General features: G+C 37.6%; 1 protein-coding gene across 2 annotated transcripts in view; it reads left to right on the top strand.

Moving 5' to 3' along the window:
• NEURL1 (neuralized E3 ubiquitin protein ligase 1) overlaps positions 1-26,687 on the top strand; it is a 140,311-nt gene that overhangs the window by 96,858 nt on the left and 16,766 nt on the right. For both annotated transcript variants that reach the window (XM_063307112.1, XM_063307113.1), the window contains exons 2-3: positions 10,652-10,893; positions 14,428-14,749. In XM_063307112.1, the coding sequence (XP_063163182.1) occupies positions 10,652-10,893; positions 14,428-14,749 (564 nt within the window). The remainder of the gene's footprint in view (positions 1-10,651; positions 10,894-14,427; positions 14,750-26,687) is intronic.

Genomic DNA, 26,687 nt, shown 5'->3' on the forward strand with positions numbered 1-26,687 from the left:
TTCTCTTCTATCATTTGGGACTTCTTTGTTACCTCTTGATCTATAATTTATCTGAAGGTAGTTTATTACATTACATAATTTCTGGAAGAGCTTTTTGTTTTAGATGTTCCACTGCTACTTACATTTTCTCACAAATGTAAACATTTCCTCTGCATTTTGCTTTCTTTTCTTTCAAGAAATGCCTGAAGGTTTCAATTTTTCACTTATAAATGTAATTCCTATTCTGGTGTTCTTCATGCAAATAGATTAGCAGAAGCATGGACAATTTTTTCCTGGTTCAGGGCTATACTTCGTCTTTGGGTAGCATGCTAGGGACCACACTAAAAACTAGTGACGGGATCAGAAAAATCTTGACCAGTAAATTTATTATTTATTTTTGTGCCTTCAAGTCAGTCTTGACTTCCCATGACTTCCCTGCAGCTTTCTTGGCAAGATTTTCAGAGGTGGTTTGGCATTGCCTTCTTCCTAGGGCTAAGAGAGAGTGACTGGCCCAAGGTCACCCAGCTGGCTTCATGCCTAAGGCAGGACTAGAATTCATGTTCTCGTGGTTTTTAGCCTGGTGCCTTAACCGTAACACCAAATTGGTTCTCAGATTTAATTTACCTTACATGTAATTAAAATTCAGTATAGTTCATATGATCACTCTTCAGTTATGTACTGATACATTCTGAAGGTTTCTCAGGACTATAACAAGTCTTTGGAGGGCTGTATGCAATCCTGGGACTTCAGGTTGTGCACCTCTTCAGTAGCATGAATGGGAAAATAGAGCAGCACTCACTGGGCCTGCTCCTTCTATTACATCCCTGTGTCTTGGTCCTCCTGACTTCCTGGATCAGAGGAGCCTTAAACCATAGAGGTTAGGGTCATTTGGCCATGCTGAACCAGCCAAGGAAAAGGTGCACACACTTACCATGTGTCCCAGCCATCAGACTTGCACATTCAAAGCTGTGAGAATTTGGTTCTAGGTTGCTGAAGCAGAGCAGGACTGAGTACTCATAGCAAACTGACTCTGCATAGGCACCCCCCCACCAATTATGATCCCATCAAATTTGTTAATGAACCCCAGGGGATCACAATTCACCAGCTGAGAACCCCTGTAGAGAATTCTCAAGCATAAAGCAAGCCCCTCTTCAAAACTCTGTCCAATGGATAAAAGACAATGTGGACAGGAAGTTCAAACAACTTGTTTCCATTCTTCCCTTTCATGAGATAAAGGTGAATGGCTGAATTTGATTATTCCTTTTTTTAGCCAATGTTGAGATTGTTAGGCTCTTTATTCTGTACTATGCACAAATAAATATATTGCATTGAATTTAGGCTAACTTGCAAGTGTAAAGTATTAGTATTTAAATCTGATGAAAATGGTTTTACTTACATAAAAAAGCAAGACTTTTAAGAAATGGTAGTGAAATTTCTCCCAGAAAGGAGAGTCTATCATGGAGAGATAGATAGTAAAGGCCAAAGAATTGATGTTGCAATAATATAAAGCAAATTACCTAGCATTCCATGCAACTTCAGTTTTAAAGACCTCATGATCTCTTTGTGGTACTCATTATCACCAACAGACTTCATAATTGTTGTCTTGAATCCAATACACTGTACCATTGCTGTATATTGCCTGTTTCTGTCTGAATTCTTATTAAGGTTCTGTATCATTCCCTATTTTCCTATTGTTCCTGGCTTCTTCCAGCTTTTCCAGCTATAACCAAATTCCAATTTATAATCCTGCTGAAATGTAATAGGATAGCTTCCAAGTTAAAACAACACACATGGAAAATGTGCCCAGGATAGGATTTCCATTAAAATATATTTAAACTGGAAGAGAATGCTGGCAGTTTTAGAAATATTCCAGAACTAGATCTCAAAATACTGTGACTAGTATTTCTTCTTTCTTTCTTCCAAAAGATTGACTGTTGGTTTATATTTAGCAACAGAGTGGGTTTTTTTTTTAAAGTCTGCACTATTTGAGAGGCCTATTGAAGGAAAGCAAACAACATTCACATTGATTTGTAGACCATGGAAATAAACTCTGGTCATTAAATATTCACAACTAGAATCTCCTTTTACATGACTGGTGTTTCCAATGTCAATTGCTGTTTACACTCAGTGAGCGTGCTACAGTAATGGAAACTGAAAGTTTAGCATATTTCTATTCATTTGCACAACCCTACAGGACAGGAAAAGGAAACAAATATTAGGTATCAGTATCCAATATTATTTACTTTCAAATTGGCTTGCCGTGGTATTTCCTGTATTTAGTGCCTGCCCTAAAATTATTACTGTGTACAGAATTCAGATCACATAAACTTTCTTCCTTAGCACCCATACAGTTTTAAAATAAGGAATTACAATATTGCATAACAGCACAAGAAGAGTTTGGATGAATCACTTTGAACACTTATGTAAGTTTATTGTTCTGGGAAGCATAAACACCTTTGGTGGCATTTTGTTTTTCTACTTTTCATTTCTCAAATAATAAAAAATGCTTTGAACAGAAAATCTAGTCAATCAAAAAAACATTAGGCATTATTGAACATATAGTGCAAGTACGTTCTTCAGCTCCTCAAGCCATGAATAGTTTTAATAAAATAGTAAAAGTAAGGTTTGAGTTTTTTGCAGAGTCCATTTTTGCTTTTGTAACTGGATCAAGTCCCTAAAAACATAGAAATTTGGCTGTGTCTCATAACAGTTTTCCTCTAATCAAAAACTTTAATGTAGCGGAGTACTAATCATTCTACCTGAGATGAGGTTAGCCCCAACCCTGCTGGCCTTTTGTAAGGCCCTAAAAACTTGGCTTTGTGCCGGTCCTGGGCCCATGGAAGAAGTGTGATAGAGCCCATTCCTTGGCTTTTCTGATGGTTATTTTATGAAGCGACATGTTTTTATTTTATTTTATATTATGTATTTTGTTAGTTTTTATCTCTTTTATTGTAAGCTGCCCAGAGTCATGTATGTGAGATGGGTGGCTGTATAAAATAAGTAAGTAAGTAAATCAGTAAATCAATAACTTTTTTAAAAATGCAATGAAATACTTAATGCTGGCCAAGCAGTTAGGCAGTATTTTCTAGTCTGATTGCCGGCAAGTTTATCCAGAATGTCAGGCAGGTCTTCTAGATCACCTGCTGCATGTTAGTTTTTGCTAGAGAAGGCTAGAACCCAAGCCTCTGGAATTGTACCTAGCTCCTTGCACTATCATTGGACTATGGCCAGTAACTTTGCTCAAAAGAGAGAGCTCACCACAGAAAGCCTCTTCCTTTTTCCTCCATCTTCATGCTGCCAGAGCACAATTTCTCTATATTTGTTGTTCCATGGCCATCTAGAAGCAAGAGTGGTAAGTGGCAGCCAGGGATGAAAACCATGTTGCAAAATGACCACCTGTTTTTTTTAAGATGCTTAGCTTGAACTGGCAAGGGATGACTTTCAAGCTTGAGCTCACTAGGCAGTTTTAGGTCTAGGTCAAGGCAGCTGCTTTGATATGTTAAAACATGTTCTGAATGAGAACTCATGCTCAGAGGCTTTGGTGATAGATTTGGTTTGGTTTGGTGCAGAGGGCTGATGTCATGAGCTTGTGTAGCCTTTATCACAGCTGACCAGTACATTAGAGTTGTGTACAGGAATAGCTATTTGGGTTTCTATTTAAATATTGGCATAAGGGTTTTGCCATGGTCTCTTCCATGTGATATTCCTGCCTCCTGTCCTTTGCTGCTACTTCCGGGTTAGCAAAAACTATGCAGATTATATAAAAGCAACCTTGTTTGGAGTAGGGAGAGTTATTCCCAAACTTCCATCAAAAAGTCATTGATGAATATACTGGGGGCATTCTAAGGCGTCATTGCAGTCTGCACCAAGCAGTGCTATCTTATCGCGTTGCATTTATTCTCTTTCTTCTGCCCTTCAGAACAGCTTAGTTTCCCTGCTGCTACAGAAATTGTTTTATTACTGCAAACATATGGGGATGCTTGTTGAAGGCTGCATGGAAACTGGAAGCTGTTTTGACCACATTGTTATCACAACCTTTAAAGAACATTATGTGCCACATAAAAATAAACATTTTAACAAATATCACAATAGGTGATTAATTCCTCCCCTCCCCCAAAACCCCTAGGAAGATATATATCTCTACACTTCTACATTATTACTGTACTTCTCTATGTACTTTGTATGGAAGTGAAGGTAGCATAACACCTGATCTGCTTCAGGATATGTATTTTAACAAATATAAGGAACCTCAGTGATGGCTTTCTGATCCTATGGTACTTCTCTTTGCATATGAAATGATTTTTGAAAATCCATCTTAGCAAGTTTGCAGATGGATTTTATGAGACATTTACAAAGATACGACTACCACCCACTTCCTTACTCTGAAGTACTTGAGTCAGCTCTCTTATTCACAACATACTAGCTTGAAGGTTTAATATGTTTATGCATAATAGAGTTAATCATCACATATGTGTACAAATTAGTATGCCTTTATACAGGGTTCCTCTTTGCTGGCTGGGGAATTCTGGGAGTTGAAGTCCGTGCAGCTTAGAGTTGCCAAGGTTGAGGAACCCTGCCTTTATATAGTATAACCAGAAGAAAAATTGAGTACTCAGTCTAAGCCTATGCCTTTGATGAGATTGTTCCTTATCTCACTGCTGCACTCCTGTCCCTCCCTGGTTTTAAATCTCTGCAGAGATGGATGCTTTGTCTTTGCCTCAGGAATTAAAGACAAAGACTTCCTCAAGTTAGTCTCATCTCTTGGTGACTACATGGACACATCCCTGAATATTTATTTAACAACAGTATGGAAATATTTTGCCACTGACTTCTCCTTGGATTTTTTTTTTTTACTTCCTAGTTTAGTTTACAGCCCTGGCACTTCCTAGAGGCCTCCATAAAAGTGAACCAGATCTGATCCTGCTTAGCTTTTTTAACAATCTTATTCAACCATGCTCTGCCACTTTCTATGGTACCATAAACGTTAGTTCTTCAAAGAGATCCTTTTACAGCCAATAACTTTCTTAATAATTAACCTAAATAACCAGGCAGAGTTGAAAGAACATAAGCAACTTGTGGACAGTAATGTAATTGTCCTTGCTTCCCGTCGCTCAATCTTGTTTTGCTAGTTTTATGATCATTTACCTGCTGAAATGTTCTTCAAACTGTTTTATTTACTCTCTGATCTCAAAGATATTAGGAGCCATTTCTCTGGTAGGGACTGAACACAAATGATATACACAGCTGTATGTATGCAGCACATGGCTTATGCATAAGGATCTGTGAAGAGGAGCACTAATCAAACTGTGAGGAGTAGAATATGGAATATCAGGCACCTTCTACACATAGAATAGTGACATGTAAACCTTGCTTTCTAAAGTGCTGTGTAAACATGTATTATGCATGCATGCATACATAATATGCTTAATAGGTTATCAATGGAATAGAATATTGTAGTGTATGATTCCCCAATTCATGGTGTTCTCTAAGTAGATAACAGCCAGCTGTATGATTTTGGATATTAACAAGATGATAATCAGACTTGCAAGGTGTGCCATGTAAGAAAGGGAAGGCATGCAATTTTCAATCAATACCTTCTCTTCTATTAGATCTTTTGGACTATTAGTATTTCCTTTAATTCATTAGTTAAAATAGTTTTATGCTTCCTGCTATGCCAAGCATCCTGTGGGTTACCTAATATTAAAATATCTCCAGTACAATACAGTACACAATTAAATATATAAAAAAGAGTGGCTACAAATAGTGGAATGTTACCATCATTCAGTATGAAATATCAATATGAATAAATATATATTCAGTATATGTCATACTGTATTTGGATATCCCAGTGTTATTTCTAGGCTTTCATGGGAAGCCATAAATCTACCCATTCATTTATGAAATAATGGTTCTGCCTTTTTCCTTTCCAGATACTTTATGTGATGTCATGAGTACTGATGATGAGCAGGAGGGGGCCCCTATCCAGGGGGGAAAACGCATGCGTAGTACTGAGGAGTTAAGCAGCCATTCAAAGAGACACAGATCAGACCCACCTTAACTTTTGGGTTTTATCTGTCTGGGTTTTTCCCATGCTTCTTCAGTTTGTTAGGATTTTCTGTCTAATGTAGCAGTAATAAAACACTAGAGACCTATTCCTTGTCTCAGCATGGTTCCTGGCTGTTAGGACATGTAGTTTCCTTTCTGTCCAGCTGCTCAAAATGTATTTGTCTCCATTTGATTAACTACTAGTTTTTGTAATAAAATGATGACTTTGCAGAGTGTACACCAATCTTTTATAGTTTGTATTTATTAGATAAGTTAATACGTCCAATATTTTACTTCGTTAGATAAATAATAAATTTCTATTTCTATTAAATCTTTTATTCTGTGAAAGGTTACATTATCAATGGCCCCATGGATCTTAAAGAGGGAATGCAAGGCTATCCATTTTTATTATAAATGAATTTAACAACCAGTAGACAACATAACTTGTTTACAAAGCATGGTCTTCCGGAGTAGCAAAAAAGCTCATCTGCTCTGTTAAATTCAGAACCCCTCCTTCAACTCCACTCACAAATTTGTTTAGCAGACTCCTCTGAACAGATATCATCACATTATGAGTCTGTTATCCACACTTTCCAGGCCCCACTATCTAGAGTTTCATCAATTAGTTCTAGCCCCCTTCATATGAGATCCAACCTTGGTTTGACACAGATCGTTATAAAGCAAAAAAGGGCCTTCTTCCTGCAGTATATACTTTTTGATCTGACAACTCATTAGGTTCCTTTCAATCACTCAGAGAGCATAAGAAATTTTGTAAAGCACTTATAAAATCTAAGAAAGAACAAGCGCTGAGAGAGGATTGGGGGAGATTAATTGCAGCAGCTAAGCTTAAGAACCTTGCTGGTGCCTAGTTAGCTGCTCTCCTATGGGTAGTCACTTAGGTCCCATTTGCCAAATATCCACAGATATTTGGGACAGTTACTTTCACAACATTTTAAATCCAGAACTATTAAATAATTGTAATGGTATGTGGGAATGACCTTGAGAGATGAGGGGAATAGATGCTGCCTAGGAAACAATCAGATAAAAGGGGGAGGAGCCCGCAGCAGCATAACGGGCAGGGAAAGAAACTTAGAAAGGATCCACCCTAACTTATCAGGCTATAAAAAGAGATGGTGGGAGATTTGTACTTTGAGACTTGCAAGATTGATGTCAGCCTCCCAGGTAGACCAGACAGGAAACATGACCAGATGAGCTAATGCTACTTTATTATAAGGCTACAACAGAATCTTGCAAGTCTGAAAGTACAAATCCCCCACCATCTGTTTACAGCCTGCTAAGTCAGGGCAGATCCTTTCTAAGTTTCTTTCTGTTCCCATTATGCAGTTGTGAGCTCCTCCCCCTTTTCTCTGATTGTTCTCTAGGCAGCACCTCTTCCCCTCACCTCTCAAGGTCATTCCCACATACCATTACAATAATCCAGTGGTTGTTCCCCACCCAATGGTGACTTCTCCTGAATGGCCTCCTCTGTCTATAGCTGAGGCTAAGGATCTCATTGTACAATTGAAATCTGGAAAAGCTCCTGGAGGTGATTTCATCCCTCCAGAGTTGCTAAAAGAAAGATTGGTGGGCCTAGTGCTGGCTGCTCTTTTTACTTATATTAATAGCACAGCACATTTTCCATCTGAGTGGAATGACGCCATAGTTATCCCTCTCTATAAGAATACAGGAAATAGACTTCACCCTGCCAACTATAGATCAGTTAGCTTGCTTTATACAATAAGCAAACTATATGTAAAATATCTTTATTTAAAACTGTTGGATTGGGTCCAAAGTGAAAATATTCTTGTTGAGGAATAGGCGGGATTTAGAGAGGACTGTTCAACCTTAGACCACTGTCTGGTCTTGCACCACTTAGCTGGAAAGTACAGTTTACTGCCCAAAGGCACTCTTTTTGCAGCCTTTGTGGATTTCAAATCAGCTTTTGATCTGATTCCAAGCAAGAGGCTCAACTTCAGGAATCCTCAATGGATAAAAGATCACTCCTTCTTACTCTTTATTCTGATATCTCATTGAGAGCCAGTTTTTCCCCTTGGAAGCTGTTTCCACCAAAAGAGGGCTAAGGCAAGGGTATATTCTAGCCCCCTTCCTTTTTAATTTGTACATCAATTCAATGATTCAGGCTCTTTCATCTTCTGATCATCACTCTCCAACGTTAGCAGATCATGCAATTCCGGCCTTGCTATATGCAGCCGATGTAGTAATTTTGTCTGTCTCCCAAGTGGAAATGAGAAGGGCACTGAGGGCATTGGCTTCCCTTTGCCTAAAAGAAGAACTTGTAGCAAATTATCAAAAAACTAAAGTGCTAACATTTGCACAACATAACAGTAGGTTACATAAATGGCAAATTAATGGGACCCCAATAGAGTAGGTACATACTTATAAAGACCTTGGGGTGCAGTTCCAGACTTCCTTATATTGGAGCACACATTTCTCCTATCAGGCAAGTGTGGCCCAATGTAGCTCCACAGCTGTCTTAAGATTCTTCTATTCAAAGGGGGCACATTTTATTCCTGTAGCTTGCAAGGTTTTTGGTCATCTCTCAGCTTCTTTATGGTGTTCCTATCTGCATTTTACAAAGTTTAATATCTTGGAAGCTGTCCAGTCCAAATGTATAAGAACAATACTTGCAGTTCTAAGATGCATCAAGAATGCTGTTTTACAGTTAGAGACAGGTATGGTTTCTGTGAGTGCCAGAGCCTGGTTCTCTCTCCTTAATTTCTGGTTGAAATTGATTTTTTTCTCCTGTGGGTCTGGCGCTACTGGTTCTCAGAGGTCATTTTAAATCAACCTGGCTAACAAAAGCTAATAACAAACTCTGGTCTTTAGGACTCTCTTTGGAAAGCGTCTGTCCATTAGGTTTGAAATGGGGGTCATCTTAAAAAACATATCTGGGATATTGATTTTCAAACTAGTTTAAGCCTAGTATCCAGCCCTACCATTGATGGATTCTTCTCAAATGAAGAATGTGCTATCATCTTGTCTCTCTTCAATTCTAATTCTGAAATTTTGAGGGTTGTTCACCTTGGCCAGGTTGGATGTTCCACCCTCTGCAGTTCTGTGGAGACAATATAAAAACATCCCTCTACAGCAATGCTTATGTCCATGTGGAGATGGTTCTGTGGAATCTCTAAGCCATATGCTCCCTTGTTGCTCTCCCCCTATAGGGAATCAAGGAATATCTCTCTCTCTCTCTCTCTCTCTCTCTCTCTAATTTTAAAGAACTACCCTGGTACAGAGCACAATGTCTATCTGTCACTGCTTCTACCTGACCAGGACCCTGACATACCTTTCCAGGTTGCCTGATTTTGTGCTATCATTTGTTGTATCGGTCCTACCTATGGTTGAGGTTTAGCACAAATTTTGGTGATAGCCACTGCTATTTGTACTACAGTTACTATAATTATGTATTTTATATAATTTTATTGCATTTTTTAAAAGTTTTATTAATAATGTCTGTGTACTTTATTGTTGTGCTTTCTGGCCCATAGGCTGTAATAAAGGTTTGATTTGATACAAAGCATATTGTTCTTAACTTTTAGGTATCTCCAGCTCTTAGCTTTTATATGGTTTTATGTCAGGTTAGTGGTTGCAGTACTTTAATGAATTAAATTATTGGTCCATATAATTCAGCATTCCTTATCCCTACCATCTCAACATCTACAAACAGTTTTGAAGATGTTGAAGTCCAAAATATTTAGAGGGCACCAGGCTTGAAAAGGTCAGTCTGGTAACAGATGTTTCAGGATTCTGACAAGTCTACCTGAAGATGCTAAGATTTGAACTTCAGATCTTTTGGGTGGACATGTGTTCTACTCTCGAATGTTGGACTTTTTCATAGGATGTATAGGACAAAGCTTATGCATACAAGTGGTCAAAATACTTAACCAAAGTCAAGAAAGATCAAGGAATTAAATTCCACTAGCCTGAAACAGGATGTAGATTAAACATCCTAAAACTTGTTTAATTACTTATATTAAATTTTGTTCCAATAGAAGAGAATATATGTAGCTCAGGGTTGAACTGTGGAGTCCTTGGTGCTCTTTGAGCTTGGTTGTTTGCTTGCAGATGTTTCATTACCCAACTAGGTAATACCATCAGTGCACTGATGATGTTACCTATTTGGGTAATGAAACGTCTGCAAGCAAACAACCAAGCTCATTAAACGCTGTATTTTTACTATATATTCTTACATGTTTTCTAAAGATTTCCAGATTTAGTAAAAATCTGCCAGCAAATTGCTTTTTTGCCTGTGAAAATATAGTACACTTGTTCTCTCCCTTCTCTATGTAGTTCCATCTAGAATTTGTTTTGCAGAATTTGTTTTGCACTACTGATATTAAGTAATTGTCACCAAAGAAGATTTTGGGAGCTACAGAGTAGGGTTTTGAATGCTGCATATACCTTTAACTTAAATATGTATGGTTATGTTTTAGTTTTTTATGTTATATTGTAGTTTATGTTATATTGTAGTTTATGTTATATTGCAGTTTTTTGTAGATAAGCCTCAGAGCTCAGCAATGATTTCATTCAACGTCTTTCACTAATGGCGGTTCTTGTTTGTTTGTTTGTTTTAAAGATTAGCTTTCTCTTTTCGTTTTTGCCTCAGATTCCATTGGTGGGCCCTTTCCTTCTTCCTCTCATCGATGCCACCACAAGCAAAAACACTGTCTACCCATCTCACAGTGTGGGACACTCTCAGTCAGCCCACTGCTTTTCCACCCTCACACCAAGGGGTCACAGATCATCATGGATACCGCCCAGAAAGTGGTCAAGCGACAGGCAAGTTTCTGCAATGCCATCACCTTCAGCAACAGGCCAATAGTAATCTACGAGCAAATCAGGCTTAAGGTGAGCTGGTGCTTCTTCCCACTTACTGTTTTTTGAACACAAAATTTGATTTGGCATGACAGTCTTTGCAGTGTTTTCTCATACGTTTCCATATTGAAGGGGACCCCATATTTTGCAGAAATAGCCTTCACACATCTCTAGGGCTACCATATCTGGGCTCCAAAAATCCATCTGACCACTAGATGGTAGCAAAGAGACAAAGAAAACTGTATGGTACTCTTAACTCTATGATGAAATGAGCTACTTTATGATGAATCTGCAGCATTTGTGATATTCCCTGCCCTAATAAACAAATGCATAAGCTCTGTGGAAGAGTAAACTTCCCAGGGCTCTTTAGTCGGCATTGTTGTTAATTTCAGCTCCTTGGTTTCACTCTTGCCTTGTTCTGTGCAATACAATTAAATACATTTTCCCAAGTTCCAGGTTTTCCATAGAACAAGAGAATCATGTCCCTCCTTCAGATTTTTATACAACCCAATGAAAATATAATTCCTGTAGCTGGAGAGAGAGGACCAACAGAAAAGTGATGTGATGATGCAAGCTGTGTATAGAATCTGAGCACTAGTATATTTAATTATTCTACTTTCTTCCATTCTCCATGCAATTTAACAGAGTGCTAGCAGGATGAAAGAGGGAATGCACAGTTAGTGAGCCTTTAGGGTACACATCAAAGTATGTCATTTAAAATGGACCACTTTTTAGAGAAATATTCCACTCTATTCTAATAGATCTTAGCCTGCAGATAGGTCAGTATGGGAGCAGGGAGTCTCAGGGGTATCCTGAGCCATTTAGGGTAGTTACCAATATTTTGATTTGTTCTATAAACTTATTGGTAGTCTGTACATGTGATTCAGGGCAGGTATGATATGACCTTGTGAGCAAATGCCCACTAACATCCTTCCTGTCACTTTCTGTCACTTTATAAGTAACACTTCCCATTCAAGTGGTGTGCATCTCGGGTCTTCTTTGACTTTGCACAGCTCCATCAGTTGTGCCCTTTCCTAAATCGGAACACCCTTCAGACAATCACTTACACCCTGGTCACCTTGTGGCTTAACTACTGCAATGTGCTCTTTATGGGGCTGCCCTTGAAAACCACCTGGAAGCTTCAACTGGTTCAGAATGGAGCAGCATAGGCAGTAATGGCCATTCCTTGGTATGCCCATGTAACACCTCTGCTTTGTGAGCTGCACTGGTTGCCAGTTTGCTTCCAGGTACAATTCATGGAACTGGTTGTGACCTATAAAGCCCTATATGGCATAGGGCCTGGTTACTTGAGGGACTGCCTATAATCCATAACATCTACCCAGCCGATTCAATCAGCAGAGTTTGGTGTGTTCTGAGTTCCTTTGATTAAGCAATGCTGTTTATTGGGACCCTGGAAGCGTACCTTCTCCGTTACAGTGACTGTCCTCTGGAATGAACTTCTCCCTGAGACCTGGAAAAAAATTTGGTTTTGTTCTCTTTGCAGGAACAAAGATAGAGTATTCAGAGATTTAACTTTTTTGTTCAGATACCTAGTTAGTAGGAATTACATTCTGTTCTGCTGGAGGTTACTATTTTTATTCCTGAGAAAATTTGCAGCTTTAGCAGATAGGACTAGCAATCCTGGTCCAGTATCAGGATTGTATCAACATTTTCATTGTTTTCTTTCCTATATTTTAAGAACAAATTGAATCACTTGGAAGCGTGACTTATGTCTAGAGTTGATGGGGCAGGAAGAAATTATTTGATCAGCTAAGGAACTTTGTACTAGTATTGTGGTACCAATAGCTGGTCTTTCTTTTCCCAGGAAAATCTGCTTGCCTGTTTTCTTTTGAGTGCTGGAAAGGATGGCTAGATATTTTTTTGCTTCTCCACATCTATAAAGTTAATTTTAAAATGTCCTAGCACATGATCTCTTCTCTCTCTCTCTTTCATTAAAATTTTGCATAGGCATGACCATTACAGGATGTGAATAAGGATATAAAATTATATTAAATAAATGTGGAACCAACAGTCATGCTTTTGTTGAATGATGCTTCATTAATAGTAAAAATCCTTCTCTAAACAAGTAATTAAGCAAAGAAACAAGTAATTAAGCAAAGAAGCCTGCTTAAATATTATTGCTTAAACTTTATTTTTGTCATTAAATATTTATTGTATTGCTGTTGGGTTTAGAAACATTTAAGATCCACCATATCTTGGTATTATCTCTGTTTTATCTTTAAAACTTTATGGGTAGATTCTCCCCAAAGTCTTTCCCACCCAAAATGTTTACTGATTGTGTCCAATATCTGCAATGGCAGACTTCTAAAATGTTCAGCCTGCAGTCAGCTTTCTGACATTGTTCTCTGGAGAATAGAATTTAATTCCTTAAATTGTTAGAGGTGTAATTAGTTTGCTTGAAAAGAATCCTCTTACACTTGGAATGCTATATGAAGAATTAAATATAAACATGTGAGTGTTACTTAACATTCTCCATGTGCTCATCAGTGCATGGACAGGGCAGCAAAATCATACATGCCCTGACCCCACCCAGTTGCAAGTTGTGCTGTAGGCAGAGAGACTAATGGTCAAGATTTGTTCTCTCCTGAAATAATGAATTTAAGTTACAGAAAAGCATTTTCCAACTGAATATTAGAAAAATATATTTCTAGCAGTAAATCAGTTCAATAGTGGAATCAGTTACCCAAAGATGTGGCAAATTCTGTTTTACTGGATGTGTTCGATGGAGGCTAGTCAGCCATTTGCCAGGGATGCTTAAATTGGGATTTCCTCACTGAGCAAAAGGTTGAACTGAAAAGCCCCAAAAGCCAATTCCCGTTCTTGTGTATATTAGTGCTCAGATTCTATACACAGTATTCTATGATTCTGTTTCTGTAATCATGGGAATAGTGGGAATTCCTGTTGGTGAATGGATTGCTACTTCGTGATAGAAAACGTAGAAAATATTAAATCAATAGATGTTTGCCCAGGAATAGGCAGATCAGAATTATAGGCAAAGATTGCATTATATGGATTAAGTCCTGATAACAACTGAATTACCATGAAATTGCCACTAGATATCACTATGATGATTGGGAACCCACATAATATATTGTTATTTTGTATCACGTTCTTATTCCTCTCACAAAGCAGGAATGAAGTTCTTAATGAGACTTCTTCTCTCATAACATATTATATTCATGCCTAATATTTCCACACCTTGTGCAAGGACAGTTCCTTCCTCCATATATACCCATCATCAGATTGTTAGATGTGTTATACATCCTTATCCATTCATATTCCCAAGCCTATGCACACCTAATAAATATTTATTCATTCATTCATATTTCAAATTTCGTCACCGCTCATCTCCCTCAAAAGACAGACCCTAGGTGGTTTACAATAAAATTAAAACTAAATACAGATTAAAATACAATAAAAACAGTACCTCTTAAATATAAATATAAATATAAAATATAAAATCCAAGACGGCGATATTAAAAGTTCTTAATTTTTGAAAAAATGCAAAATAATTGTATTGTTCCTGTTCCTGTTTCCCCCTTTTAGATCACAAAGAAGCAGTGTTGTTGGAGCGGAGCTCTTCGACTTGGATTTACATCCAAAGATCCCTCTAGGATTAACCCAGAAACTCTGCCCAAGTATGCATGCCCAGATCTGGTTTCTCAAAGCGGATTCTGGGCTAAGGCCCTTCCAGAAGAGTTTGCAAATGAAGGAAATATCATAGCATTCTGGGTGGATAAAAAGGGACGTGTATTTTATCGCGTTAATGATTCTGCTGCCATGTTGTTCTTCAGTGGGGTAAGGACAACTGAACCACTGTGGGCTTTGATTGATGTGTATGGACTCACTCGTGGAGTGCAACTATTAGGTAGGTGCAAATCTGAAAAATACGGCATTCTTATGAGCTGCTATATCCTTATATTGTTGAGAAGAAATACTCTAATTCTTTGTCCACTGACTGAACAAGAGGCTCAGGCCATTTCTAACCATGGCAATTTCTGAAATGATATAGCCATCCATATATGATAATCTCTTGATCTCTTTTGAACTCCATATGCTACTGTGCTTGTCCTCCAGTCACTGTTCTTGTTGCCAGAGGTCAAGAAGATCAAGAGCAATACAGCAATGGAGAGCATTATTACATCTTAGAAACTTTGTTTTTGGCATAAACCTTTAATGAGATAAGGACTCAGTTGGCATGTACATGCTCACACACTCAGAAATGATAAGCTTTATATAGAGTTATTACAGGCTTTTTGTATTTTATTGTCATTTGACTTTATGGCACATAGGAACAGAGAAAGCTTCTTTAATCCATGCCAAGCCATTTCTACATCATGATAGATAGATAGTTAGGTTAGACAGATATAGATAAAGAGGCAGACAGACAGACAAGACAGATATTACAACATAAATGAGTAATTAAATGGCAATCAGGATTTACAATAACACTCACAATACAACATAGTAAGAGTTAGAGGGATTAATATCTTGCATATGTACATCCAAGTACTACCATTCTACTTGGCTTTAAGTTGATGCCCAGTCCTACAGGTGAAATAACAAAATGTGGAGCATGGTGCTTGGGTCTTTCTTATCCAGTATATATCTAAAATATAATTTACTGGGGCATGCAGGAATTTTCTTAATGAAAGGCAACATTATGCTCTTAACCTTATCTATATAAAATATATAATAAAGTAGGATCTGCTTCAGTGTTTGAGTGAGCAAATCTGCACATCAAGCTTGAGCTGCTTCTATCTGTACTACTGCTGGCTTACGTTGGTTAACGGCAAACATGTTCAGACTGAGCTGTTTTGGCAGCAACTTGCAAAGGATTCAGTCCAGACTGTAGGCTACTGTAGCTCCCCATTGGACAAGTCCCCAGCTGTTGCGTCCTCCTAGCTTTCCATTCCAGAAAAGCAATTGCCAGGCATTTATATAAAAACACACATACATGTATACACACACACATACACATGCAGAAATACATGTATACAAAGTGAAATTAAATGTATATATTCAAAGTTAAAGCTTCAAAATGAACATATATGCAGGAACAGCAACCAGCTTTAAAATAAAAATTCCTTTCTTGCATTTTCCAGGTTTATTTGCTGCTGCTGCTTTTATTACAGATCTTTCTCAGTGGTTTAGTGGTTATAACATTTGAAATGGAGAATGTCCCTGACTGGACTACTATCCTGGAGCTGGAAGTGAAACCCTTTTAACTTAAGTGGCTGGAAAAACTGTGAAATGGTATATCAGTGGACTTTTTTTTTTAAACCCCAGTGGAAAAGTAGGTAGCTCGGAGAAAGAAAAATACTGTGTGTTTGTGTGTGTGTGTGTGTGTGTGTGTGTGAAAAACCATTAGTGCCAGGTTTCAAAACAGGGACATTCTGCATGTCAAGCAAGTGTCATAATCACTAAGCCACTCAGAAGCTTCAGCAGACCATCTTGAAGGAAAGGTGGAAAAATGAGCTGAATGTTTCTGCCTCTGTGCAGTAGCTAATCAAACTGCAGTGGTTTGCCTAAAACAATGTAAAACACAGCAGGCATTACTGTCATCCTAGAGCAGGAAAACACAGCAGACTTCCTATCCATGGTGAGCTGGAGATGAATAGAAGGCAACATCATCTGTCCCTTCCCCCCGGAAATGGTTGGTGGCCCAAATTCATGAAGGGTAACATACCCCATCTCACCCTAATCCCATTAGTCTGGTTCTGTCACTGAGGAGGATGTAGTCTAATGTCTATTCTGCATGTCAGAATCTCTTTAAGGTTACTGGTGGAGGACTTCCACATTATCTGTTGTTCAACCTGTTACTTTCTGCATGCAAAACTTGTGCTCTTCCACAGATATATAATGATTCCATTAGCTTTTGAGATGCTATGTGCTCCTGTTTTTTTTTTTTTTTTTTTTGCTGCCACAGCGTTATACGGCTATGACCCTGGAAACAGTCCATTCGACTTGAAGACTGAAGGTGATGCAGGCTACCATACACACAGTCCAGGACTGCCAAAATTATGAAAAATAGTTGAGTCCATAAGTTGCTATTAGTTTTAAAACATTTCTAAACTTTGCCATTAAATATGGCAATGCATATTTTATTAATAAAATGTTTAAATACATTTCTGTGGCATTTAAGTCATATTTTGCTTGAACAAACTTATTATACCATATTGAAAAATGCTGCTTGAGACTTTTTTTACATTTTTACATTTTGTTTATAAGGACATCCAAGATCAAGCAAACAATTCCAAGATTGGAAGCCAGAAATTACTATGAAAATAAATATCATTAATAAAATAACTTTTGTTATGACAGACTATTGGTGCACATTTTAAAGCATGGCATTCCCCATATTTTGCACATCTCCGTTGCAGCTGGCATAAGGAAATTAATTTCATGTTGCACCTAAAAGGAGAATTAATTGGCTATTGCTTCATATAAATCTTAGATTTGGTGTTGATTCTTAGTGACCACATATATTTTCCCCATGACAATTAGTCCCTAATCTGATCCTTCAGGTCTTCTAATGGTGTGCCATTACCAATGTAACTGAGTCCATCCACCTTGCTGTTGATTATCCTCTTCTCCTCTTTCTTCCCACCTTTTCCAGCATTAGAGCCTTCTCCAGAGAGCTAGGTCTTTGCATAACGTGTCCTCCAAAACAAGTTAATATGAGCCTGGTCATTTGTGCCTTGAGTGAGAACTCTGGGTTGATTTGTTTTTTGATGCATTGGTTTTCTTGGCTTTCCGTGTTTTCTCCAACACCAAATTTCAAAAGTGTCAATATTTTTTCTATCCTGTTTCTTCAAAGTCCAACTTTCACTTCCATAGAGTGTTACAGGGAATACTATTGCTTACACTATTCTAATCTTTGTAGGTGTAGGACACCTCAGGGCATGTGAATATCTTTTCCAAGGCCTTCGTGGCTGCTCTACCAAATGCAACTCTGGTACTTCTTCATTGCATTGTTCCTTTACTGTTGATGGTTGATCCTAAAAGGCAGAAGCTGTCCACCACTTCAGTATCTTCACTGTCAGTTCTAAGGCTGATTGTTGTATCTGTTGTCATTAATTTGTTCCTCTTATATTTAATGTTAGTCTCATTTTTTCACCTTACTCCTTGATTTTCATTACTAGAGATTGCATATCCTTTGCATTTTTGGCTATCAGGTTGGGGCATCAGCATAGTGCATGTTCTTGATGTTTCTTCTTCCAATTTCAAAATCACGCTCATCTTCTTCCAAACTAGCTTCTCAAAATATATACTCAGCATATAGGTTGAATAAATAAGGGGAGAGTATACAGCCTTGTTTCACTCCTTTGCCAACCTGGAGCTAGTCTGTTTCACTACGTTCTGTCTGTATTAAGGCTTCCTCACCTGTATATAGGTTTCGCATGAGAACCATGAGATGTTCTGAGATTACCCTTTTTCTCAACACATTCCATAGCTTGACATGATTGACACAATCAAAGGCCTTTCTATAATCAATGAAGCACATATAGACTTCTTTATGGTACTCTTTGGCTTTCTCAGTTACTGTATCCAGTAAGCATCAACAATAATGTCTCGTGTTCCTTGGCCTTTTCTAAAGCCAGCTTGAACATCTGGCATTTTCTTTTCCGTGTAGGGCTCTAATTTGTGTGGAGTAATCCTAAGCATTATTTTGCTAGTATGTGATATTAAGGATATTGTATGATAGTTTTCACACTGTTAAGTCTCCTTTTTTTGTATTGGAATGTATATTGACCTCTTCCAATCTGTTGGCCACTAGGTTTACACCTGGATTACACCTGAGATCTTTTACATGCAGAGTGTGTATTCTGTTAATCAACTATATGCTGTTTCTTCAATATCTGAAAGATTTTCTTTTAAATGTAATGAGAAACCAATTAAAAAACACCTGGCATCAAAAATAGGTAGTATTTCTTATACTAATACCCAAAATTGTAGGATTGGGTCTATTATGTGTTGCCATCTTTTGATAGTTGTTTTGAGCCACTTATGCAACAGTCAATTAATATAGAAATTAATATTAATATAAAGATAGATCTATTAATATAGAGATCTATCAAACATTCTCCTCCCCCATTGATGGCTTATCCCTCTGGAAGAGGGCATTAGTAAAGGAAAGGGGCAGAGCAGTCATATAGGCCTTTGGTATACGTCCCCCAGGCATTTTAAAGTGGACTCTTTGGGAACAGGTGCAGCATACTACCTCCTAGTGGTGATAGGTTTATCACTGTTCTGGCATTTCTCTGTAGTACCTGACTGACAGAAAATATTGTTGAAAAAGTTCCCCAGTTTTCTCATGCAGCTAGGACGACATTCTTGATCCATAAGAAAACATCTGTATATATGCTCTGTTTTTTTCCTATGAGCTGTACAGAGAACTGAAAAAATAAAGAAGCTAGATGCAGGAAGGAAAAAGGATGATTCACAAGGAAATAAGAATGAATTTCCAGGCACAAGCAATAGATTTAAACCATAACTGTGACCCATCATCTGGTGGTTTTCCAGCCCTGTTCTTTCCTACAGATTCCAAGCAGCATGTGATCTAATGTGAGAAGGCCAAAATGTTCTCATATAACATTTCACAAGATTCAGTATTTTTGTCTGAAAACGCATGAGATTTCATAATTTGGAGATTATAGCCATTTAATTAGTTTTAAGTTAATTGTTATTTAATTTTGGAAGATATGTAGGGTTTGTGAATAGTTTGATGCTAACTGACACCATGTTGCCCACCTTTAAACCTAAAGAAATAACAGATTTCTATATTCCTGAAAACATAATACTTTGTAAAGATAGAAATACTTTGTAAAGATAGAAAAAAATTCAACCCCAACGTTTGAATTCTTAATATTATTATCAAGCAATATGAGGAACAGTATTTTGTTACACAAGAAAAGTAGATAGTCACAGTGTCGAGCTTTTATTAAAATACAAGGGAATGTTATTTGAAGATGGAAGCTTGTAGGACCATATATAGTTGTGGAGAAACTGAGAATGAGTTTAGGTAATTGATACCCCTGAAGTCTGTGGAAGTTACTTGATAGAATCTTGCAAGAGTATTGAGGTGATGGGGATTGTTGGCATATTTCAAATGCTATACTTAATCTTTGTTCTGTAGCAACATATTGGGGGGAGGAAAGCAAAGAGTAAATATTAACAGAAGCAATAGACTGCCTAAACCTGTGCACCAGTGCCCTTGATACGTCTTGCTTGCTTGTATGACTCTCTCCATAGCAACCTGCTTTCAGCATTAAACCATTCATTCAGCTGAATAGCTGTTAGCATGGCTGCTGATGGTGCTGGTGCCTAGGAAACCTCATGCTCACACGAGGCTGCTATGAATGAGATTGAAATGTTCTTCATTTGCAAAACAGGGCCGTCAGAAGACTGGTTTATATGTTTGTAATTTCCATTTGAACAGCATCGAAGCTGAGAATGAGCACACTTGATTTCACATAAGCTTTAATACTTGGGAGATTTGTTATGTTTTGTTGATCAGAAAAATAACATAATGAGATACGTATGTATGTATGTCCATGTATATCCATTTTTATTTTAGTACTTCTGGAAATACTATATGGGTTTAGACCACTGACCTAAAAGTAGAATTTGATGCATAGTTATTTTCATCGATAAGTTCTCTAATCTGATAGTAGAACAAGACATATCTGACACTGAAAGCAATTTTTTAAGTTTGGGATTAAATATTTGGATAGTCAGATGGTTTTATTATGCTCAGCAAAACAACAGGACTGATCAGTATGACTGTGATTGAAGTTTAAGTTGTTGTTTAAAAAATGAGCTGTTTTACGTTATGCACAGACACACACCCAAAATAAAGCGGGAGGGGGGGGGAGAGAAAGAAGAGATTTTAATTTTTTCCCCTTTCTTCATTTGTATTTTATTTACATATTGTGATGTTCTTTTTTCTTTTCCTGGACTTATAACTAATAAAACAATTTTTAAAAAAGTTTCCTTCTCAGTTATCCATCACCCAACATACTACATGAATTCATCCATAGTTGAATTCTTCAGGCATGTCTTCTGGCATAAAAAACTACAGATGCCTTTCCTTGGTTTTTTGTTCTTTATTCATTCAGTCGCTTCTGACTCTTTGTAACTTCATGGACCAGCTCACGCCAGAGCTTCCTGTCGGTCGTCGCCACCCCCAGCTCCCCCAGGGACAAGTCCGCCACCCCCAGCTCCCCCAGGGACAAGTCCGTCACCTCTAGAATTCTTTCCTTGGTACCATTCTAGTTTTCAGTAGACTGTGGAGTTAAAGTCACCAAATTAGAGCTACTATTTCAGCTATTTGCTTTGCATCTGTTCCTCATGCAAGGAATGCTTAATTTTACATTTATAAATAAGATTATCCAAGTATTCATTTTAGACTTTTCTTTTTTTACTTGTAATACAGTTTATATAATGAGAACATCTAATTTCTTAATATTTTTTCCTAGTATTATCTTAAACTCTGTGATAAACTGACCAATGGAGTAGGCAATACTACACATCATAGAATTACTTAAATTGCTTCAGTTGAAAATATGTTTGGCTCCCATCCATGTAAGTTAAACATCTGATCCTATCCTTCTGCTCAGTAAATGCTTTTGAACGTCTCAGATGGGACTTACAGAAAAGCATTTAAGCACATTTGCAAATTCCTTTTCCCATACCTGAAATACAGCCAAATTGATCAAGTGGCATGAAGGAAGCATGAAAATTCTGGGCATTACCTACAGGCTGATTGGTTGCAAACTAAGAATTCTGAGTTATAACACTGGCATCCTTTGAAGGGGCATTGAATATCCTCTCGTGCCATTTTAGTACAATTAATCAGGACAGCTCACATATCTGATATCTGGGGTATGTACTATTAACTGTGTGCTGCTGTACGGTTATTTGTCTTAGAAAGTATATTCCAAATTATCATCATATAGTTCCTGTAATTTACAGCACCAAGCACATCTATTTAAGTCATTCTGTGTTTTATTTATTTATTTGTTTATCATATTTGTTTACTGCACACTTCCGACAAACCGTGGCAGTGAACTGCAACAAAAATTCTGAAGAATATCCATAGTCAACAATAAATACTAAGCTTACCTACATTCATAACATATGAGTACAATAAATACTAATAAAACCCTAGCAATAAAGAACATCATTAAAAAGTCTAAAACAGCCTACAAGCAAATAAAGAACAGTCTTATGGAGGAAGCCTAGAATATAAAAGATATTTCTCAAGTTCTTCTTAAAACAAGCAACGGAAAGGCAGACCAAGCTTTTAGGGGTAAAAATTCCAAAACGCTGGTGCTGCTGCTGAGAACACCCTAACCTTAGTAAGTTCCCACTGAGTCTTCTCTCAGGCTGGCATGCATCTCTGTGGCTGGTGTTACATGCTTCCCGCAGAAAGTGTTTGACAGAACTCTAACCATTATGTTCTGGCCTTTTGTAGTTTCTGAATTCCCTTCAAGAAGAAGGTGTGGCCGAACTCCTCAGTTCCTATGTGAGCCAGATTGCAGAATGGATGAGATGCAACAGGATAAAACTGAATCCAGACAAGTGAGAGGTTTGTGGTTTGTGTCTATGAGGGGATATCTCAGCTGAACAGAACTTCAGGACTCTTCCTGAAGTTGATGGGGTTAATTTTGTAGATGTTGAATAGCAGAGGGACAGAATATAACCCAGCAGCACATCACCGCACAGTGGCTGAGCTGGAGCAGTATTTCCTCAGAGCAGTATTTCTCTGAAACCTATCCTTATGATAAGGGTGGAACCATGACAAAACTCTGCCTTTGACATCCAACCCCCTAAAGCAGTCCAGGAGGATACCGTGGTCAATGGTATAAAAAGCCACTGAAAGATCTAGAAGCAGAAGCATGGACATATAAGCACTTTAGAAAAGAATGCACTGCTTGTCAGGAGGCAGCATGGGTTCATCAAAGACAAATCATGCCAAAGCAGTCTTTTTTTTAATAGAGTGACCAGTTTAGTTGATTATAGGAAAATAATGGACATAACTTATGTTGACTTCAGCAAAGCATTCAACAAAATCTATAAGATTTTAATACAGAAGATGGCAAAATGTGTGCTGCGCCATGTTATCATTAGATGGGAATAGAGTTGGTTGAACTAACATACCTGAGTGTACCCCATTGGCTTTTCATCAAGCTGAACGGATATATTGAGTGGAAGACCTCAGAATCTATTATAGACCCTGTTTGGTTCAACATATTTATAAATGAGTTGAATAAAGGGATGAAAAATATGCTTGTCAGATTTGCAGACAATGCAAAGACACCTTGGAGGACAATATCAAAATTCAGAAGGATGTTGACAAGCTAGAACATTGGACAACCCCCCCGCCCCAACAAGATGACAAGCTAGAACATTGGACAAAAAACCTCAGCACAGACAAAAGTACTATATTTGGGAAGGAAAAACAAAAGTTTGATTTGACTAAAGGATGCGGAGGGAAACTATATGCGGCATCAGTAACTATGAAAAGGATTTGGGAATCGTGGTGGATCTCAAGCAGAACATGAGCAAACAGTGTTGTACAGCTCCAAAAAGATAAAAAGTAGTCCTACTTTTAACAGAAGCATAGTTGAAAAGCAAGAAAAATCATCATTCCTCTATTCTGCATGGTCAGACCACATCTAGAATATTGCATCCAGTTCTGGGCATTATAGTTTAAGAAGGACAGTGACAAAGTGGAGCATGTCCAGAGCACAGCAACCAAGATGATAATTATCTAGGAAGAAAAAAAAAACTTACAAGCATTAGATATGTATAGCCTGGAGACGAGAAGACGGTGGGAGACATGATGGCTGTCTTCAAGTATCTTAAAAGCTATCATACAGAAGATGGGGCAGAATTGTTCAGAGTTGTTCCAGAAGACAGGCAAGAAACAAAAGAAGTCTGAACAAAATAAATTGAGGAAAACCAATTATGTAGCCACGTTGTATGCATTATCCTCATAATTCCATTGAATAGCAAATTTGGTTGTATATTATCTTAGGATATGGCCATTTCTGAAGAACAATATTATTTTCATACAAAATTTGCAACATGTATCCCAATTCAGCTGATTTGATTTAATTAACTTTTCTATTTCTACTACATATATTACAGTTAAGGGGTTAGACCAGGACCTGTGGGACAAAGATTCAAGTTCACCATTAGCTATGGAAGCTTATTGGGTTGACTCTGGGCTAACCACTATCCTCAGCCACAATATACTTCATATTGTGAGAAAAAATGAAGGCAGGGCTTCTATGTACAGCACTTTGAGCTTCTGCATGAAAAAAAACCAGTTTATTAACCATAGGCAGCTGCAATCAGGCAAGGGGGGCAAATGACAAAATTGGTGTTCTGACATCACAACACAAACCATGTTATTTACACAGTTGTGTCCAATATCAGGACTGAAATATAAAATGGTGGGGGTTACATGTCAACATCTTTATGTAAGTTTCATCATTTTTTCATTGTTGTGATTTGTACCAGACACCTATGTTATTAATGCAACAAATACTGTGTGCCTTTTGTGATAATGGGCTCATAATGATATTTGTTGTGATGCAATATGAGATTATATTTTGCTTGCACTTCCTGTGTATATTTAATTATGATAGATTTATCAGCCAGAATATTGCTACCTCAAGGAGGTTCTGAGAATTAGCAGTGCTGACAAAGAATAAGATTTCTAGATTTCTGAATTATCAGTTAAAAAAAATAATTATTTTTCATTTTGTTTGGTTAATTGTGGAAGCTGTCCACTAAGAAAATCATGGATCATGTTCTGGAAATCATCACTTTTATCTGCTTAATTGCTAGCCATGAGTATGTTACAACTGACAACTAAACTATTACACATACAGTTAAGGACAATACAGATAACTGATCACCATAAGCAAAATAATAATTACTGTTATAAATAACTACCTAAAAATAAGCTCTGGCTTATTTTTCTTGTGTTTCCAAACTATCTGATCCCTAGAGGAGACGAGTGATAGAAACATTGGCCAGTTCTGTTAATGTTTTCTACTACAGGTTAAGGTTACTATGGTAACTAATCATTTTGGCCAGATGAAGAGGTTGAATTTAATTGTCCTCTTTTCAGATGTTAATTTTTGCACCTGGGGAGAAGAACTTGCCTGGACTTGTTTTAGTTTCAGTTTCCCTTCTGTGTAGGCATGTAGAGAGTTAAGCAGCTCTCACTGAGAGCCTGTAAGAATGCAGAAGCTTTTAAATATGTTTGCTTTCTGTAAATAAAATTATTTTTATAGAAATGCCTGGTGTGTGACTTTTCTGATCTCTCCTGGGCCAAATGCTTTCTTGCACTCTGCCACCAAGTTGGACTTTGAAAGAAAAGGGCTGTGGACCAGTTATCCTTTGGAAGGTTTTTAGGAACAGTAGGATTTTTCAGACTTCCTCTTCTAAGGCTTAAGAGATCACTTTTATCTTGGAGAGGGCAACATCCTATGTGCACCCCTGGAGCTTCCAAGGGTGATTTTTTTCCCCCAGGGTGATCTAACAGATATACTTGGAGGAGCTGTAGGTCCACTAAAACCAAAATTCTGTCCATTTTGTAGGACACTCCTAGAGTAGGGTGTTTTTATGTTAAATTCCTTCCCACTAGTTCATCGATAAAGGGTCAGATTAAATATGCACACGACAAACACACACACCACTTAAGAACAGAAGGAAAAGCAGAACATATATTATTCCATCCTTTTGCTCTAGAGCTTTGAAATCATCGGAAGTGTCACCATGGCAATCTGAATAACTGCACACCTTGTAAAACCGAGATGGGCAACCCATGATGTGTGCTTCATGTATGCGCCACTGCTTTGCAAAAGCCATTGTTCTGCGAAAGCCATTCAGTAAAAATGGCCTGATATTTTGCTATATTTTAGCACAATTATACATACATGTCTTATGACTCAAATACACAAACAGACCTTCTCTGAATGTTTGTTCTGATGAAAGATATTATTTCAATTTCCTGAGCATTTTTCAATGATGTCAGCCAGTTAATGTCAAACTAAAGCAAAATTCCTAAGTTTAACATTAGTCTTAAAGCAGACACAACAATGCCAGTGCTTTAGGGAGCAATTAAACACAGCTATACTCTGCTTGATTTCTGATAAAGAATTACTGGAGAAGTCTTATTCTGGTTCTCTGTAATATCCTGCTCTTACTTTATTCTGATGATCCCTTTGACCATTGGAAGAAAAATCATTAAAAAAAAAAAGAATGGCCTCTTGCTTTGCTATAAAGAAAAGCAGTAAGTGAGCCTCAGAACTGAATATTTGTCTTGTTAGAGGTTTACTTCAATTTCCTGTGCATTTTTTGAATAGTATCAGCTAGATAATGTCAAAGAATAGTCAAGAACATTTGTTTAGTATTAGTGTTAACATAACACTCAGCTACAGCAGCCATTTTGGAAACTTTTGAACATGGATATACAGTAGTAGAATTCTGGTAGGAGTTTCAGGATTTACTGATCCAGCATGATCAGTTTTGTGCTATATGAACTTCATGCTATTCCAGTAACAGTGGAACACCTTTTCTGTTTTCTGTGTTTAAATAGTATTTATACACAAGGAGCTTGGTGCAGGGAGAATACTAAGCAAACATCAATACAGGTAGTCCTCATTTAAGTGACCACAGTTGGGACCAGCAACTTGGCTGCTGAGGGATGCTGTCGCTAAGTGGAAAATCACATGACTGTAACTGTGCTTATGATTTTACTTCAGCTTTCCTTTCTCCCCACT

Source organism: Candoia aspera, chromosome 6, assembly GCF_035149785.1.
Source record: "Candoia aspera isolate rCanAsp1 chromosome 6, rCanAsp1.hap2, whole genome shotgun sequence".
NCBI classification, from domain to species: domain Eukaryota; kingdom Metazoa; phylum Chordata; class Lepidosauria; order Squamata; family Boidae; genus Candoia; species Candoia aspera.